The sequence below is a fragment of the Triturus cristatus genome, chromosome 8, assembly GCF_964204655.1.
Source record: "Triturus cristatus chromosome 8, aTriCri1.1, whole genome shotgun sequence".
Taxonomy (NCBI): Eukaryota; Metazoa; Chordata; class Amphibia; order Caudata; family Salamandridae; genus Triturus; species Triturus cristatus.
Window position 1 is genome coordinate 1247281908 of NC_140591.1, and position 15335 is coordinate 1247297242.

At 40.8% G+C, this 15335-nt stretch overlaps 1 protein-coding gene across 10 annotated transcripts in view; it reads right to left on the reverse strand.

Annotated features, from left to right (window-relative positions):
• Positions 1-15335, reverse strand: part of CASK (calcium/calmodulin dependent serine protein kinase) — a 1269229-nt gene that overhangs the window by 880328 nt on the left and 373566 nt on the right. For all 10 annotated transcript variants that reach the window (XM_085622943.1, XM_085622946.1, XM_085622949.1 and 7 more), the window contains exon 3: positions 2986-3091. In XM_085622943.1, coding sequence (XP_085479069.1) covers positions 2986-3091 — 106 coding nt within the window. The remainder of the gene's footprint in view (positions 1-2985; positions 3092-15335) is intronic.

The window sequence follows — 15335 nt, forward strand, 5'->3', positions numbered from 1 at the left end:
TTGAAAAAATTGCAGGTTTTCTAGGTATCCCTAGGGGCCGGCAGAGCTAGGGCTAAAAAACCACAGCTACTCAAACTAGTTAAAAAGGGTCCGTTTTCAGTGGAAAAATGTAATGCATCTATGTGGTGTCGTGGGTACTAGGCCTATCCACACAAATGAGGTGGTATTTTGTTTTTTTTAAATCAAAAGACATGTGGGAGCTTAGAATAGTAGAGCACTTGTTATTACTAACTGGATTTCGCATCATTTGCCCCTTCCAAATGTAAGGCAGTGTGTAAGAAACTAGCCACTGTGAAAAATACCCTCTAAATCACATGCTATTACAGGGACCCACAAATTCAAAAATGTACAAGTAACTACAGCTCCTAAACTCCATAGTGTGTGCCCATTTCAGAAATACATAGGTTTCCTTGATACCAATTTTCACTATACATATTTCACCACATGAATTGGTCTATACTTGGTACACAGTGAAAAACCATTGTACGGTGCAGCTCAGTTGTTCGCTCTGGATACCTAGAGTTCTTGGAGAACCGACAAACTCTACATAGCCCCGCAATCAGGAGGATGTAGGGGATATAATGGTATATTGCTTTGGTAAATTGGTCATTGTGACAAAAAGTTACAGATGGAAACGCTGTCAAACAGTTTCTTTCCTACTTGTTTTCAATATTACCCTAATTTAGCAGTTAGATTCTTTGAGAAATCTTTGAGGGATCTACAAGTGACCCCTTGCTGAAATCAGAATCGTTTCTACTTTTCAGAAATCTATAGCTTTCCTGATCACCCACGGGCTTCACATTGGCTACCACCACAAACTGAAAGCAGGTTGAAAACACAGAAAATAGGAAAAATGGGCTACCTTTTTCAAAAATACTAAAACTATGGAAAAAGAAATTGTTTTTTTTTATTAGAATCTGCACGGTCCTGAACGCTGTGTAGATGGGGCCTTCAGCACAGCAATCTGTTAATTGATGCTCTTTTTAAAGGGGAGGGGGCACCTTCATCCAGGGCAATCTTTTCCTATTTTCCCCCAAAAACTTTTGCCTATTTTCTTGGTCCCCTCCAGGGTAATCTACAAACCCAGGGTAGCTTCAGAATCCCTAGGATGTTGGAAAAAAAGGACCCAAATTTGTTGGGCACACCTTATGTGGACAAAACAAACAACCCCAAAAAGGACTCTGCACTGGGGTCCAGGGAGCGTCCTGCTGGTTGGTGTCTCTTTCTGCACCAATATTAGTGGAAAAGCAACACTGAATATATCGATTTATGGGTTAACCCAACAGTACCAGAGGCTTTAAAAGTTACCGGAGGTCTTTAAGATTTCAGCAGGTTTCTAGGGCTTCAATCACAAAAGTTCAGAGAACACTTAGCAACGTGTTCTCTAAGAATATAACGATCTTGTTTGGTTTATTTTGGTTACAGTAAAGTTCTGGCGTGTTTAATTGACAAAATGAGTTAGCAGGTGAATTTTTTATCTGATACCTCTTGATTGCACTGACCTTTTCTGTTAACACTTCCAACAAGGACAGCAATCACGTTATAATAGAGGAACAATTACTTGCTGTCGTGAACACATTAAATGCCACGGGGAGAGGGCTAAAAGAGTCAATTATTTGCGTAACGGATGCTGTGGATGGCAACTGGCCTAACACCCTGACCAAGGCCATGGGTAACAAAGCACAAACAGCTAAAGAACTGGTGAAGAACTTGGTACCAAACAGGACAGTGGGTCATAAGGGACTACAGTGGGTCATAAGGGGCTGGTTTTAAATTTGCTCTTTCTTTTAGACCTCTTTTCATATGTTCTGCAAGAAAGTTATGACTACTGGTGTGCGTATGTGGGTACCAACATTAGAAACCAGGTGATTCCATCAAACATTCAGCTTCGTCCATCTAGTTCTATCTGTGAAAGGCAGAGGGGGAAGATTAATCTTGGTTTGGAAAGTCTATGATAAGGATTCTGGAATTTGCACATTCTGGAGGAGCATCAAGGATAGTGGGAAACTAACATATACATAAATTAGAACTCTTTAGGCAGTGATCCAGAAGAACATTTATGACCGTATGTGCTAGTATCTGCTGCATAAATTAATAAAGAACACGTGGCAATATAGGCAAACATTGTTCAAAGCTTTCTGTTAATAATGGCACCCATTCAGGCGATTCAGCAATCAACCATCTTCAGCAGATAGCCAAAGAGATATGGTCACCTGTAAATTTCAGACTTTGTACTCTCACAACAGTACAGAGTTTCCTTTGCGTTTACATTAGCCCCGAGAAGGCTACATGATACGTTCCTTACCCTTGGCCTGCCCACGTTTTCAACTTGAGACTGCAGACTTTTAATCGTATCTAAAATTCCCCATAAACCATTAGGGAATTAGAGGATTTATGATGGGCAGCTATTTAAGTGGGCATGATGAAGAACAGCTTCAAAACTTAACCAGAAATAATATAAAAAATTCGATCTAAACCTAGCACTTGGCTTTTGTTTTTAGGGTGAGGGTTGTGCACTCAAATGAATTAAGCTGTAGTCGAGAAGCAAAATAAGATCAACAATAAATAAAACACGAACAAAGTATCTGATGAGAGAAGTAAAAAAGCTACAAAATGTACAAGCAATTCCAGAAAAGCAACCACAAACCCGGAAAACGATTTTAGAACAAGTAGAACGGACAAGTAAAAGCTTACAGGGAAAAAATGCTGACGAGTTTACCATCTGGCTCAATATTTCAGCAGCAGTAGTGGAAGAAACTCAGTGTATCTATTATGCAGAGTTGTGCGCGCTCTAGTATACCAAGGATAATTAAAATCTGTGAGGTATTTGTACAATTTCTGGATTCCCTTAAAACCATAAAAAAAGTTTGCATTTAGGCTGTGCTTGCGTAATACCAGCATAACAAGGAAAAACAGTAATATGTTTTTAAAACCAATAACAAATATGTAACATTATGACATTTATGGACTATAAAGAAAACTTACAATTCGAAGACCATATACAGCATTCCATCTGAGCTGTAAGTTTCTAACAACTCCACAATATGTGGATGTTTCAGCATGTGACAGATACTTGCTTCCCTCTTCAAATCTGCAAAGCAAAATAAACAGGTGAGATTGTAGGTAGGCTGTAGCTGTTTCAATATGCCATAGTAATCTAATTACTTTCTTGCCAGATAGAACCATGTGCATTGATTAACAATACACAATGGTTCAACATGAACATGTAAAAAAACAGCACTGTGACTGACTGTGACTGCCCTTACATACACATAGTTGATGACGTGCTACAAATGCTGGATCAGAACGAATCTTGACTTCTAATCCTCCTCGACCTCTTTTCAGCTTTTGTCTAACCTCCTAGACCTTCTGAAAAGCAGGATGAGATTATCTGGGTCCGTGTTAAAAAGGTTAGCTTAGTTTGTCCACAAAGGAACGCAAAGAATCAAGGCCAATCAGTTCCTGTCAAATTGCACTCCAATCACACTAGGGTTTTCAAAGGGGTCTACGCTCATACCCACTCCCTTCAACCTGTTAATTAAGCCTTTAACTCAAATTCTGAAACCTTCTAACATCCACTATCACATGTATGCTGACGGCACCCAATTGTACCAGAAAATCTCTTGCCCCGAGTATATCAGGTCTCTCAACACAACTCTACATGAAACCAAAAAATTGGCTGACCTCCCACCACCTTAAACTAAACTCTCTTAAAATGGAATTCCTCCTTATCGCTCCACCCAAGCAATCGCCTGTTACTAAAAAATATATGTGAAACACCGAATAGCTCTCAACTGTGTACCACAAATTATAGATTACACAAGATCACAGAGAATAAAGTTAGATAAGAACCTGAACATGCAGGAGCAAGCCACCAAAGGAGCGAACTTCCAAATGAGCTTCTTGATAAAAATGAAACCCATCCTACCGCTTGATGACTTCGGGTCTTCTGTTTAAGCCAGTCATTTCTAGGATCAATTATTAAGTACAACTCATTGTGGTCTACTTAGATACAACTTGGCTGCTCTAAGGGACTCTCTTAACTCTGCTGCAATGCTCACCACAGAATCCAAAATTAACAACCACATCCCTCCCGATTTGAAATCTCTAAATTGCCTCCCACATGAGCCTAGCATTCAATTAAAAACTGCCTGCATGACCCCAAAAAGCCCTACACCTCAACACACCATTGTGCATTGTACAAGAACTGGAACCATCGGGCGGCTGCAGATCCTCCAGAATCACCGGCATTTTATTATTGAAACCTCAACATTTTTATAAAAAGAAAACTTACAACTGTGCATAGATTCTCGGGCATTGCCCTAAGAATTTGGATTGCCCTGCCCCCTGAAACCCGACTGAATCCCTCAACTGCGGCTTTCAAAACGAGTTCTACTGATGAATACTTTTCTGAACTAAAATTCACAAACTCCTCCCTCTAGATAACATTATGGTGCATCCTCTTCACCCATGTTTATTATTTCCGATCTTCGCTCCTGCATATTGACGTGCCCGCATGGTGCTGCAGGGAGCTCTCTCCCATCAATTTGGCTTTGTGAGATCCTGTATCGCTCTTGAATATGTTGTTGTTTTGCTCGAACCGTTTATTTTCCCTGAACATATGTAAAGCACTCTGATACCCTCTTGGGTCATGTCTGGCATATATAAAGCTCTATAAATAAATAAAATAAAGAAATCTATTTGACCATAGATGAACTGCAAGTCCAAACAAACAATGGTGAACCCAATAGGTCTGTTGTTGACTGCCCATCTTTTGTCTTTGTTAATGCTTGTTCTTTTTTTGTCATGTCAAATGTTATTGTTGGGGGGAGCTGCTAGGTAGGGCCTCACTAATATTAAAAACCACATTGGCTAAAAGAAAAAATATTTGTGTTTTGGTTTCAAAAAGCACACATTGCCATGGCAGTCCCTGGCACTGAAGGGAACTACTTTATGTGCAGATATGCTTCTTGTAAAACTATAAGTGACGTTACCCAGAGGTTGAAGTGGGTTGACCAACTGACTCGCGTTGTAAGCTGTAGTGCAGGAAGAAAAACGTGAATGACAATGCCAGACAAATGGATGGAGGAGGAGGACTGGATATCTCTTGAAGTAAGTATAGCATATGTATAATTTTAGCAAAATCAAAAAAGTCTTGGCTAGTGCGAGATCTTAAAAGTACATGTTGCTCCTAAAAAGCAGCTCTGTCCAATAAGTTGCCTCCTCAAATATTCCACCTAAAGCAAGTGTCCAGAAAACAAAACACTACCTTCGCTTGCTTGTGAATCTCGATGCCAACAGGCCAGATTTAAAGTCAATATCTGTCATCCGATTTTCACCAACTACATAAAACAAATCACAGACTTGGGGCCCGATTCACAGAGCTAACTTAAGACAAAATCCTAAACTTACTACCATTTTGGTATTCACAGAAGGCACTTACTCATTTTGGTATTCACAGAAGGCACTTACTCATTTCGGTATTCACAGAAGTTAGGAGTCCTAACTTTAGTACTCCTAACTTCCGTGAATATCGAAATGAGTAAGTGCCTTCTGTGAATACCAAAATGGTAGTAAGTTTAGGATTTTGTCTTAAGTTAGTTCTGTGAATCGGGCCCATAGTAACAAAACTCGACGTTCTCGTGTTTCAGCTTCTCACTTATATTTCTGTGGCTAATTGTTTACATTTATAGGCGTGTCTTCTTTTAACAAGGCAGAGCATTAATCTAAACAAAGTATGTGTTTTATGAGGCATTCTGTTCTAAACCTCTCTTCAACCAAAAAGAAGCACTCCCGGAGCTCAGATATTTATTTTTAATAACAAGGATGTGCTGCTGAGTTATAGAATGTACCAGAAATACTCCAAAACAAGGAAGACATCCATGTGACTTGTCCCAGCGTTATAATCTTCAAAACTTTCTTTTACAAATTATTCATGCAACAGCCTGCTCAAATAAAACCGATAACAGATCTTTATTGGCAGGAAATACCTTTAGGGTTGTATGGTGACACAAAGTTGGCGCTTTCTATCGGTCTCCTCCTATGCCCTTCTCTAGCTCCTTCCTTCCCCATGCCCTCCGGCTCATCATCCACTCTTTTCCAGTCTCATTAAGTCCAAATGTGTTACGGGTAAGGGTCGGGTTTCTTGGACACTGCCCAAGCTGAAGCGGGCCGAAGGAGCCACCTGGATACAAGAGGTCATCACACCATAAGCCCAGTGGAAATAACCACGAAAGAAACGTGTGAAAGCTGATAAAGGGATAGATTCCTCCCTGGGAGCTGGCCACTCAAACCAACAGTTTAACACCACTCAGATGAAGAGATTCTGTTGTAGGACAAGAGGGCCTCCTCTAATTTAGAGTCAAAGGCTGTCTCAGGGGAGGAGGTATTAACTGAACAGTCCTGCAAGTAGAAGGTTCTTATGCGCTTCTTGCTAATCCATCACCTTAGAGAATAGCGAGTGCTGAGCTCGACTGAAGAGGGCGCTGGAAATGGAAAGGCATTTGCCTGGCCACAAACACATGGAACATTAAGGTGCTGGGTATTTTGTTACGTATGGGATGGAGTTAAGTTTTAGGTAGTATTGCTTCAGGTATGTTGATAGACATTTATTTTAAAGTTTAAGCATATGCTGAACTAGTTTGAAGGTGGGAAGCATGAATTAAAGGTGTAAATGTTGTTAAACTGTCAATGAATGTGACGGTAAAAGAAAATGTTTGCGTTATTATGGAAACAGTTTATGAAAAATTTAATTATGGCTCACGAGTATGTGGCTGAACTGACTTCCTTTAGAAGGCAGTTATTCTAACACCAAGACAAACGCCCAATAGTTAGTGCCGGGGTCTCTTTCTGTTCTTTTAAGACACCCTCTCTGAGCATGCATAAACGAAATTCCACTCAGTGCAAATCAACAAACAGTCACGGTCTCTACAAATGCAATCTAAATTCGACACAAGTGTACCCTGTGATTGCTACATACGAGATTCAAATCCAAGAAGGGCAAAAAAAAGATTTGGGTAGTTGGTAACTACCCAACAATGGCGGAAAAAGTATTGGTTAAGCATTAGTTCCAAATACATTAGGCAGAAAGACCATTATTTCATGACACTTCCATGATGGAGAATTTGTATGATGCCATGGATATGGTGGTGAAAAATGAACAAATGTAAAAAATAAAATATAGAGCAATAGTGTTCAAGGAACGGTTTACTAATTTGATTGTTTGGGAAAATGTACGAAAATTTGCAACTGAGCACATATTCTCCCTTTTTATCACTCACACTAAAACCTTTCTCACTCCCACAAGTGGCCTTAAACGTGTCTGTGCCATAGACATCCCACATGTTGTCCTGTAAATTTCTGTCCCCCTAAAAATTATACGTTCACCTAACCAGAAATGTTGTAGTTTGATGTAATTGCAAATACTGATGACACCCAGCTGATCATTTTGCTGGGGCAGGACATTGCGATGCTAAACACCGTTTTCAAGACTGTCTGAGCAAAATTGAAGCTTGGATGACAACTAATTTTCTCCAGCTGAACAGTGAAAAAACTGAAATCTTGCTGTTCAGAAAAGCTCAGCTCAATGGACCCCGACAGGTGGCCTGCAGAGCTGGGGGAAGCTCCTTCTCCAAGTCACACCATAAAAAGTCTGGCTGTTAAACTGGTTCAGTAACTTTCCATGAAGAATCAAAATGTTGCAATTAGCGGGACTTGTTTTGTTGCAATTATGAGAATTCTGAGGAGTGTTGTCCTTGGCTACTATTTTCTGGCAAGAAAACGCTGGTCCAGGCCTTGGTTATAAGCCACCTTGATTATAGTAACGCGCTTTTCATGGCAGTGAATGACACCTTACTGTTTAAGCTCCAGGTGGTGCAAAATACTGCTAAACGCCTGCTCTGTATTATTCCGTCAGACTCCTCTACGGTTCATATTCTGAAAGAATTTCATTGGCTTCCAGTTAGAAAGCGTGTCATGTTCAAGACTTGCCTTACCTACAAGTCCTAGATGTGCAATTCCCCTTTATATCGAACGGATAAACTGCATCGCTAATGCCCTCCCCTACTGCCTGGAATCAACTGCCTCATCATCTTCGTTGTTGCGCAGATTTCCCTAAATTCAAGAAAATTTTGAAAACCTGGTTGTTTTAGTCTATGGTTGGTTGTTGTGTGCTGGCTGTGCATTGAGATTTACCCTTGGGTATGAGTCATTGCGCTTTATCAAGTTATATTAACATAAAATAACAAAGGAGAAAATCCTGTGAAAAGTTGTATCACTTGGTGTAACAAATTGGATTATCATGTGAGGTGGATGGCGGCCCACCTCAAGAAATAATCACAACCCATGTCAGGGTGAACCGTCAAAGTCACAAAATTAACCCAAGTTCAGCCCCCAGGTAGCTATGGAACAGAGCAGACAGGCTTAAACCTAGCTTTATGTGTAAAGTATTTATGCAGTTCCAAACAGTAATAAAGTCAAAATGCAGAACAATAAAAATCCTAAACCAAAATTGAAAAAAATTTGTAACATATATTAAACAAAATGACACAAACAAAATAAAACTCTAATAAGGGGAACTGGAGATATCAATTTTTAAAGCTCTAAGGGATACAGCTCCAAGAAGCAGAAAGCACCAATGATAATTAATTGTCTTAGTAGACCAGGACCTAAGAACAATTTGATGCGCACTGCGATGGAGCGTGAATCAGATACACCAAACAGGTCCATCTGGGTCAAAGATTTTACTTTCTGGTTTCATCTACATCCTAATCCAGCACAGGAGTAGACTTAAAAAGGTCCGCCACAAAATCAAGGTGTCAGGCAGATGCCAACAGCAGGGCCCAGGTCCAGTTACCACTAGTCAACTGCGTATTTCCAGGAAAAGGCCTCTTGCAGCTTGTTGTCTCCCTGTAGCCACATCGGACCTTTGGAGTCAACGTCTCTGTCCTGGGTACAAGAGGGGGAAGGGCCTGTCCTATGCTTATCTCAGGTTAATGACAGCAGGTCCAGACATCTTTTAACCTTTTGCAGGTCCAGAAAGTGTTCTGAAGTGGGTGGCTTGAAGTGCCACATTTATTCCTGGCACTAGCTAGTAGGTCGGAATTACTCCTGGGCACCCCTCTAAAAAAAGGGGCAAAAGTTCCTGGAGCCATCCATATTCACTTTGGGCATGGTCAAGAGGGTTTGTGAAAGTCTTCGGACACACTCAATTTGGCATCTGAGGACTGGGAGTGTGTGTGTGGGGAGTATGCTATGGTAATCTTAGTGTCCACCCATATCTAATTTTGGAACAGGTACTGTACCCACAACAAACCCAGAGACTGACATTTGGTAGGACAAAGACAGGGTCCCTTAGCAACCAGACAACGGATACACAATATTTGTCTTGGCATCCTGTTCTCTTCCTTTCAAGTTTAAACTAAGTGTTACATTTGGCTCAATAGACCTGTCAAGCAGGATTTGACACAGTCCAAAGGAGACCCACAGCCCTTTTCCTGCATATTCTGTAAAGTTCAGATGAGTCATTTCTGCCCATTCAGGGTAGTCTATTGTTTGCTCTTAGGAGGAATATCACACATATTCAAGGATGAGAACAGGCTGAGGATAATGCTAATTAGCCTTTCTGACAATTCAGGCAAGTAAAGGGTAACTTTCTAAAAGTTACGTGTACTCAATATGTATTAGAAATGCAACTTCAGCATTGCATGGGATTTTAAAACATTTAAAAAAAATAGTGATTTCATTATTTTTCTAGCTGGCCTCCTTTTCAAGATACAGTAATAGTATTTAATATTGCTTACCAGTGTTTCCCTATAGGCCAGCCAGCCAGCCAGCCTTCCTACAGCGACAATAGATTTTGGGGCTAGTCACTGTAAGGACATGCTAACTTTACATTTCTACATGTCCTACTTTTATGTACCTAGCACCCTTCTTTGTGTGCTACAAGGCCTACAAAGGTTTGACATAAATATTTAAATGGACTGTTTTTACCCAACCAAAACAGGTTTACTTTGCCAGGTGGCAGTGCATGTTTTGCACTGTTACAATCAGGCTACGATGGTTGGTCTGAAGCCATGTTTGTACTACCACTATAGGCAGTACAATAGGTGCTGCAGTTCACTAGTGGTATTTAAATTCCAGGCCCCGGGTACATTTTGTACCAGATATTAGAGACTTCTATGCAAGTTAAAAATACCAAATTACGAGTTTGGATCCTGTAGAAGGTGAAAAATTAGGGAAGACTACGCAGAAAAGGCAGATTTTCTACATTTGGGTTTTCACTGTAAAATGCCAGTGAAGTGAAAACAAAATTGCAATCCAATGGTGAAAGAATTTTGATCAGGGGAAGGGACAGAGACAAAGGCAAGATGGAAGGTTTGCCATTATTAACTCAACTTCTCCAAGCATACATCTTTAAATGTTTGAAAAATGAAATATCGATTCCATTGTAAAGGACTCAAAAGTAATGAAAACAAAAACCCAAAAGAAACCAACACCTAAACTGAATGTCCCCTAAAAGTGCTGCAAACAAGTCATAGCAGCTCTGTTAGAGTTCGAGTTGGTCAGGTTCAAAAAGTAATTATTCAACTGAAGAGGAAGAGCAAATACTACATATAGAATTGACTGCCAGTGCACACGTAATTTTAAAAAAGCCATTATCTCAGTACAACAGAGAACTACATTACTCTTTCCATTGTAAAAATGTTGCTAAGTCCACCTATTTCTCATAATATTAAGACTCCATAAAAAGAGAAAGAGCACCCTGAGAAAGCAATTTCTACAACTTAAATAGGAATTGGTCCTTCAACAAATCAAGGCAAAACTTTAGGAATACATATGATAATTTAACAGCTGGATGACAAAAGCAAGGTTTCCCCAATGCCAGCACAAAAAAGTAATCCTAGGCTATGAGCAAATCAATGGTTGACCAGGAGTGTTCAGACAAGAAAAACAAAGAATCACTGCAAAGACCATTCACCCATGTGCGAGACTGAGAAATGACATAGTTCTAACTACTGATCAAAAAGACAAAACACAATTCACATATAAAACAGCTCTGGAGTTAGAATGGCACAGCTGATTAGGACTCTCAAAGGTTTCGAGGATGGGGCCCATGGAATACAGAGATTATTGAATTACAGAGGGCAAAGTTACCATTGAAAACTTATTACCCTCCAGCAATCAATTCTCCAAAATAATTCCAAAAGCTAGTCAAACATAAATATGGTCTTAAAATATCCAGCAATAACCCAAAGTCTCAGGTTTCCATTTGCAGTGAAATGATTGACATATACCATGCCTCAATAAGCACCATGGATGGTTTACTTTTGAAATTATTATGCAAACTGTCAAATCCCATTCGGGGAGTGGTGGTGGTCTGGCGGAGGGCACAAAGCAGAGCAACTCATGGGGTCGTTTGCAAAAATGGGCCAAATATGACCCCTTCCGCAGTTGACTCTCAGGCTAGCGAGGATAACCATCCCAAGGCTTCTCAGGGAGGCAGTATGTGGAACAAGAGGTCAGGACTCAAAAGGCACCCAACGGAGCCAATGACATAATATTCAGTCCAGTGCTATTCTTTTATGACAAAAGAAAGTATTTTAAATCTCACGGCAAAACAAAATACTATAATATTCAACAGGAATGCAGTCCAGGGTTGTAACCTAAGTGGTGTTTATCAGTCAGTCATCAGGTAGAGTAAGGTTCCGGGTTTTATCTAACGGTACAACTTTACATGAGAGGGGCCAGATGTCTTGCTTCTCTTTGACAGAGAGAACAAGCATTGGCAGAGCCAATAGGTCTCGCCTTTGGGACCTTATAAGTGTTTAGCTATGCAACAGTTGCATAACTAAATACTTATAAGGTCCCAAAAGCTAGACCTATTGGCTATGCAAAGCGGCCGTGCAGCCGCGAAAGTGATCGTGATCAAACATCAAAGCGGCTGTGCGGCCGCGAAAGGGAGAGTAATCGCGGTAAAGCGCGGCGCGCGCGCCCGCGCACATGCACTGTAGCTCTAGGCTGGCCTGATAGCACTTTTTGGAGCCCTCTTAATAAGTCTCGCCAGACCAGCGCATGCGCTGGGTCAGGCGGAACCTAAAAAGGTCTAGTCACATTGCTGATTCACAAAACACAGAATGCCGCCGCCACCACCACTTTATATGATGAACCCCGGGCATGGATAGTAGCCCAAGGTCCACTATGAGGGCACACTAGGTTTGCTCATCCAGGTCACAGAACAGATTCTTGAGATTACATTACCATGGACAGGCTTCGGCCTCTATAGACACTACATTATCATGACCCCACGGCTAAAACAAAAGTCAGAATTCCACTTTTACAAACAGTCAGGCACTTGTAGCAGGCGAGCACATCAATTCATTATGCAGGGGGCAGTCTCATGGAAACACAAACCACAACAGATTTCACAACACTGGTATTTTTACACAAACAAATGTAACGCTTACACTTCGTTTATATTTCGCAACCCCTTTAGGAATATCAGTTTGATATGGAGTGATGGCTGACGTGCATGACTTTCGTCCCAACCACCATTTTAGCTAACATGCGTGCATGGAGACTGTGGGAGGCTGAGCCATTGGTCTAATCTTGCATAAGTTTTTGATGCATTAAAAAATACTTGCCATTTTGACTACAAGCTGAGACCTCCCCTAATCACTCCATCCTCTGCTGACAGAAGCAGGTGTAACATGGGCGGTACAAGTGGGAACTGTCAATCCTTACAGGTGATGCTGGCTCTGTTGCAACACTTACTATTCCAAGGTCAGTTGAGCCCTGTCCGCAGCTTCACAGGGTTTGAGAAGGCAAATTGGAAGGGGTGTGTTGCATGTAGAGGAAGGGGGAGATAGGGTAAACGTGGTTATATGGCAAGGTGAGTGTGAGACTCAACCTAGCCTAATGCTGTCCATCCCTGACATCGGTGGTGTATTTGGTAACATTTTGAATAGCTCTGACATAATAATGGCCCACTTATATTTTACAGGCATTTTTTGCAACATTTTGGCTAACCCTCATACAATGGTGCTCCATCTTTGAATTAACATGGGCATTTTTTGCAAACCTTCCATGTATAACAGAGACCTAATTTGACATACTTTGGTCATTCATGGAGATATTCTCACTATCCCAGGCATACCAGTGGACAGACTTTGACATATTGTTGCATTCTTGAGATAATTCAGGCTATTCCGAACACAAGAGAAGTCCATCTTAGACATATTGTGGTCCTTCTCTCCAACATTCAGGCTATCACTGAAATAATGGTGGCCCATCCTTCACAAACTATGGGCATGCTTGGAGTTTTCTATCTCTCACTGCTATAATACAGGGACACCTTTTGCATACTGTGCCCACGCTTGATGATATTTTGACGATACTCGTCATAGCAGTAGTACACCCTTCAAATATTCTGGCTAACCCATCCTTGAAAGCTCTCAACAACTGTGGTTATAGGTTGCCAAATGGGGCACTGGCACAATAGTACACCCATTCTCTACAGAATTGTGATAATTCATATCATAATGATAGTGAAAATCTTTGCCATTTGATGGGCGTACGAGGTGATAATTATAGACGGTATGTTCTTGAGTGCCAGTGGTAGATGTTAGCACTTAGTGAATTTTTCAAGCTCATTTTTGAGGGACAAACACGTATTTGAAAAGAATGACAATATACTACTTAGGGCACAAATATAGTTTTTTATGACAGTGAAAATCTTCTGTTTGGAGAAATTGTGAATAATTATCCAAGCTGTACATTCTGCATTTCATGCTAAAATGTCTGTACTTATATTTCTAGGAAAGTGACTGGATTTCTGAAATATGGTTGCAGATATCTGAGAAAATAATCATGCAGAACTTGGAAAACGCATTGCAAACTGGGCATATTGTATGCTATGGTTGTGATTTCGTGACTTATGTGGAGATTTGTTTATCTAATACAGTTGGATAAAGTTTTTTACGATATGACAATTGGTTTTTAACTGAGTTGCAACAGTAGCTCTTTGGGAGAAGATGAGAGCTGGCATAGACTTTTATACTGCCAGTGTTTTCCAGAGTATATAGTTCCACGACAATATAGGTTCACTGTGGATCGATCCAAAGAACTATCAGAAGTTACTAGTCAACATGGGGGTAAAACTGGAGTGCCAGTTTGCACCACTTTCCTAGGTCTCTGAGGAGTAGGGAGCCTAAAGGAAAATAAAGCATAACTTTGTGAACCCAAGCTAAAAGTGACAGGTCAATGATGACAAATTCCTATACTTTAAAAGTTAAGAAATCTCTAAGAGTAGGTTAAATCAACTAAGTGGCACTAAAAATGTATATGTCTGAGCCAGAAAATAAGTCTAACCTGCAAAAAACATGAAATCATCAAAGCACTGATAAGCTTGTTCACGCATAATCATACGATCCCTTACAAATCTCACATATCCTGCCCCCACCGCTCTTCCTTTCAATCCCCAGTCCACCTTTCTTGATCTATACCACCTAGCACCAGACTTGGGTTTCTCCTGGCATGATAGCTAGTTATTAATCTCTTTTCTGGTCAGACTTGAGAGCGTAGCTGACTACATGTGCCATTGCTACCAATTGTTTAAAGTATACATAGAGTGTACTGTGGCTTCACACCAAGGAGTATTTCACTCAGGTCATGCTATTGGCCATTGGGTGTCATTCTGCCTCTTATGGGGTGAGTGCACTGGGAACTGTTTTACATTTCAAAACCCAAAAATCATCAGACTTTCACAATGAATACTTTCTCACACATACATTTCGTACATAAATCAGTCTATTGGTGTTTCTTTTGCCCAATGTAGCAGATATTTTCTACGTTTGAAAGTGGTTGAGTGTAATGCCTGACCCCTCTGGCCTGTCCCTTTGCAGATCGAGACAGGCTAACCTCAAGAACTCAGGTACATAATATGCAACCTCATGAATATTTCAGGACTCCAATTTGGGGTCAGGCTGTCCAATCTATACTATGTCTTGGATTAGGACTCACTCATCCTTTAGCAGCATCCTTCAGCCCCATGACGCCTAATCATCTTGAAGCCTTTCAGCACATTTTTGATGTGTGTTCATTTAATCCTCGACTACTGGCTTCTGTTCAGCGTGTCGAGCTGCTCCTTCAAATCCTGCCTTTGGGCGGCTTCTAACAAGCAATGGCAAAGACAATGGGCCTGGCTTATAACTCCAAATGCAAGGCAGAGAAATTGGCTTTGCCAATGTTGGTTTCATGTATGTATTGCGCAGAGGAGTTGAGAGAGGGTGCAATTGCTGCTGCCTGCTTGGCTCGAGTGGCACTTGCCGTAGCCCCGA